The following is a 3,106-nucleotide window of genomic DNA, read 5'->3' as shown; positions in this document are numbered from 1 at the left end:
AATATATCGATATTTTAATCTTGGACTCGATTGGGAAATGAACTTTTGTTACATTCAATATTGATAATTCCGTAGCTCCGTGTACACAACTCTGTTCGTAGTCTGGAAGTCAACATGGAACAATGCAAGATGTAATACAAGACTCAATTTGGGAGAATGTAAATATAAATATATTTAAAAATATCTATGCACAAAGTTTGTAGTGACCATATTTGTATTTACACTCTTTTTTAAATAAAAGAAACACGAATTTGAATCTTTAAAAACAAGAATTTGGAATTATTAATTTTTTAATATTAAATGATTTATAAAAAAATTAGATGATACTCAAAAAAATATTTATATATTTTCAAATATTACTTAACAGCTTAAATAATAATAAATTAATACATTTTCGAAGGTTAGATACTAAATTATTACATTTTTAAACACATTAGAGTAGATCCAAAGTAAAGGTACAGGTACTAAATGGGAATTTTTTCAAAGTGATAATGTGTACAACTGTACGCTCTTGGAGCTTCCAAATCAAGAGAGAGAGAGAGAGTTATTAGAAATCATTGTAAAGCAGCAAGGTAATAATGATGGCAAACAAAACCCAATTACTGAAAAGATGACATGCGTCTCATTCTGGGGAATAAAATAGTGGTCACGGGGGAAAAACACCTTAGAGCGGGGTCCACTCGCTCAATGCTCATTTCATTCATTCATTCTCAGGTATAGGTATTCAACGATCAACACCTTTAATTTCATTACCATAATTCCATCTCATCATAATCTTCAGTATTACCTCGACGTGATCCACCTATCAATATTAATCCTAGACAACTGGTCTACCAAAACATATATTCTTTCCGCTTTCAAGGCGGCAAGGCCCCACGTAAAAGCAGATGAGAATTCATTGTTTGAATTGAGGCCCCACGTCTACGTCTGAAGATATTGGCCATCATCATCACCATCTCTTTTGTTTCTCTCTCTCTTAAAACAAAAAAAAAAAAAGAAAAAAAAAAAAGTAGTAGATCTTCATAGATCATACACACCATAAGCTTATAGTTGTAGAGAGCAAGACTATAGTTAAAAAAGTTATCAGGGCGCATCCCCCATCAAACACTTTCGGTAGATGGAGGCAGTAAAGGCTGAACGAGGGAGGATGGTTTGGAATGGCTTGACACCGGCCGGTTGTTTCCTTGCTCCGACGCCGGGGCGATCGCAGCTGTTTCCTTTGTAAACTTTCTCTCTTCGCTCTTCCCCCATAGCACCAGGTACAAACCCACAATGATCAGCACAGCACCGATGATCCTGTACAATTAATGCACATAAAATTTAATCAAAAAGAAGAAAACAAAAAAAGTAGGTTGAAAGGTAAGGTGCTGGTCGAAGATTGGGGAGTTATAACTGGAGTACCCACCCTCCCAAATAAAACTCTTCGCCTAAAGAAATGGAAGCCATAATAGCGACAACCAAGGTCTGTACAGGTTGATACACAGCAACAAACACAGGGCCACCCCTGTCAATGCACCAGATCTGAACAGCGAAGGCGATCCCCGAAGCCACCACTCCCTGCAACCAGGAAGCTATATATTCAGTTTCAGGTCATCATCATCACATACCCAACCAAAGTACACTCACTCATAATACTACTTTATTGCAAAAAACAGTAAGCAGCAAAGCGATCGAAGAAGATTCACGCTAACCCCATGCATAGACAATCCTGATAGATGTACTGATTAATCAACTAACCGCATAGAAAACACTGAAGAGCTCGGCTCCAGAGTGAACTATCCAAGCCTGAGAGTTTCTCTCCATGAAGGCGGCAATAACTAAGAACTGTAAAAGACCGAAGAAGCATGTATACGAGGTGACGGATAGACGAGCTGGGTATTTCTTTAGAACCGGGGCTTGTAAGACCAGCCAGCCTGACCAAGAGAGGCAGTGCCCGATGAGATAAATGCACCCCAACGTCCAATTCTTCCCGCTGGCGTCTCCAAGAGAGAGAAAGAGAGGTGTTTGGTGCAGATGGGGAGAGGGCCTAAATATGGTTGGGCCTTTGTAGAGAGTGATGACCGAAGCTCCGGCAACACAGGAGAGAGTTCCGACCACCTTCGCGATGCCGTCTTTTCTATTTAAACGTACTTGTTCTATCCTGTCAACACAATATACCTATACTATATCAGTAGATAGTGTGGGAAGAAAAACCGAGCAATGTGTAAATAAAAAGAGAGCACAAGAGTAGAGCATGAGACGGGAAGTTTATTACCTGAGTATGGCAGCCATGAGAAAGGTTATGGCTGGGACCGAGTTCTGAATAGCAGAGGCGAAGGTGGGTGATGTGTTGTCCAAACCCAACAAGTAGAACCCTTGGTTTGCAGTAATTCTGTTGGGAAATGTATATATATAAAACCCCTAAAATATGATTGCTTGCTTGCTCAAATTTTTTTTTTCGACATATATAATATATCAATGAATCAGTTATGTTGAATTAATCGATTAATTCACAAATCATACCCGACGAGTGCAAGGAGGAAGAACTGAACCAGAAAATTAGTAGTTATTGCAGGCCTCTCTTTCCTATATTAACAAAGAGCAACAAGTATATATGAATATAGCTAGGTTAAGTATTTCTTTGCATGCTCCAAAGTCTAAAGAAAAGGAAGACAAAGACAGAAACGCGCGTCCAAAGTTGAGATAAGATATCATACTTCTCTAGGAAATAAGCAAAGGGAAGGAGCAGAAGCAAAGCGATGATGTTCCTATAGACAGGGAACACAATCTTGCTTATGCCCATATTGAGGGCCGCTCGTGATACAACGTGAAACCCAGCATAGCCAAACTGCAAGGCCAACATGGCCATGTGCAGTTTGGCCCTCTCAGGCACTGAAAACATTCTCTTAGCCCAACAGGCCAAACCATTATCCGCCATTGAAGCTAACACCAAGGTAAGGAGAAGAGAGAAGCTAGCTAGCAGAGAGCTAATATATAGACGGGATTAGTAGCTAGATAGAGGAAAATAAATAGGCTGGGAAGCTGCTGCCTGCTGGTGGTGGTGTCCTAGAGGAAGTGTGGGGGCTGTAAATATACTTGAAGGTGTGGAGGGCAAAAGCGAGTGTGC

The 3,106-nt window shown here is 40.0% G+C and overlaps 1 protein-coding gene across 1 annotated transcript; it reads right to left on the bottom strand.

The window, feature by feature from the left end:
- Positions 1 to 717: 717 nt before the first annotated feature.
- LOC148851254 (protein WALLS ARE THIN 1-like) lies at positions 718 to 3,106 on the bottom strand. The gene is made up of 6 exons (XM_088945022.1): positions 2,697 to 3,106; positions 2,503 to 2,565; positions 2,255 to 2,371; positions 1,738 to 2,140; positions 1,406 to 1,557; positions 718 to 1,296 (listed from the first exon to the last, which is right to left on the bottom strand). The coding sequence occupies exons 1-6, from the start codon at positions 2,915 to 2,917 to the stop codon at positions 1,101 to 1,103; spliced, it is 1,152 nt and encodes a 383-aa protein (XP_088801148.1). The 5' UTR covers positions 2,918 to 3,106; the 3' UTR covers positions 718 to 1,100.

Source organism: Nelumbo lutea, chromosome 5, assembly GCF_056320005.1.
Source record: "Nelumbo lutea isolate HS-2025 chromosome 5, American lotus-T2T, whole genome shotgun sequence".
Lineage (NCBI taxonomy): Eukaryota > Viridiplantae > Streptophyta > Magnoliopsida > Proteales > Nelumbonaceae > Nelumbo > Nelumbo lutea.
This window is presented reverse-complemented; position numbering and strand designations above follow the sequence as displayed.

What these genes read in the sequence shown, in the direction of transcription:
- LOC148851254 (XM_088945022.1), bottom strand. Translation starts at nt 2,917, where the DNA reads ATGGCGGATAATGGTTTGGCCTGTTGGGCTAAGAGAATGTTTTCAGTG. An exon ending in TTTGCTTATTTCCTAGAGAA is followed by an intron (nt 2,566 to 2,696) that starts GTATGATATCTT and finishes TTGTTAATATAG; the next exon opens with GAAAGAGAGGCCTGCAATAA. An exon ending in GAAGAGTTTTATTTGGGAGG is followed by an intron (nt 1,297 to 1,405) that starts GTGGGTACTCCA and finishes TTAATTGTACAG; the next exon opens with GATCATCGGTGCTGTGCTGA.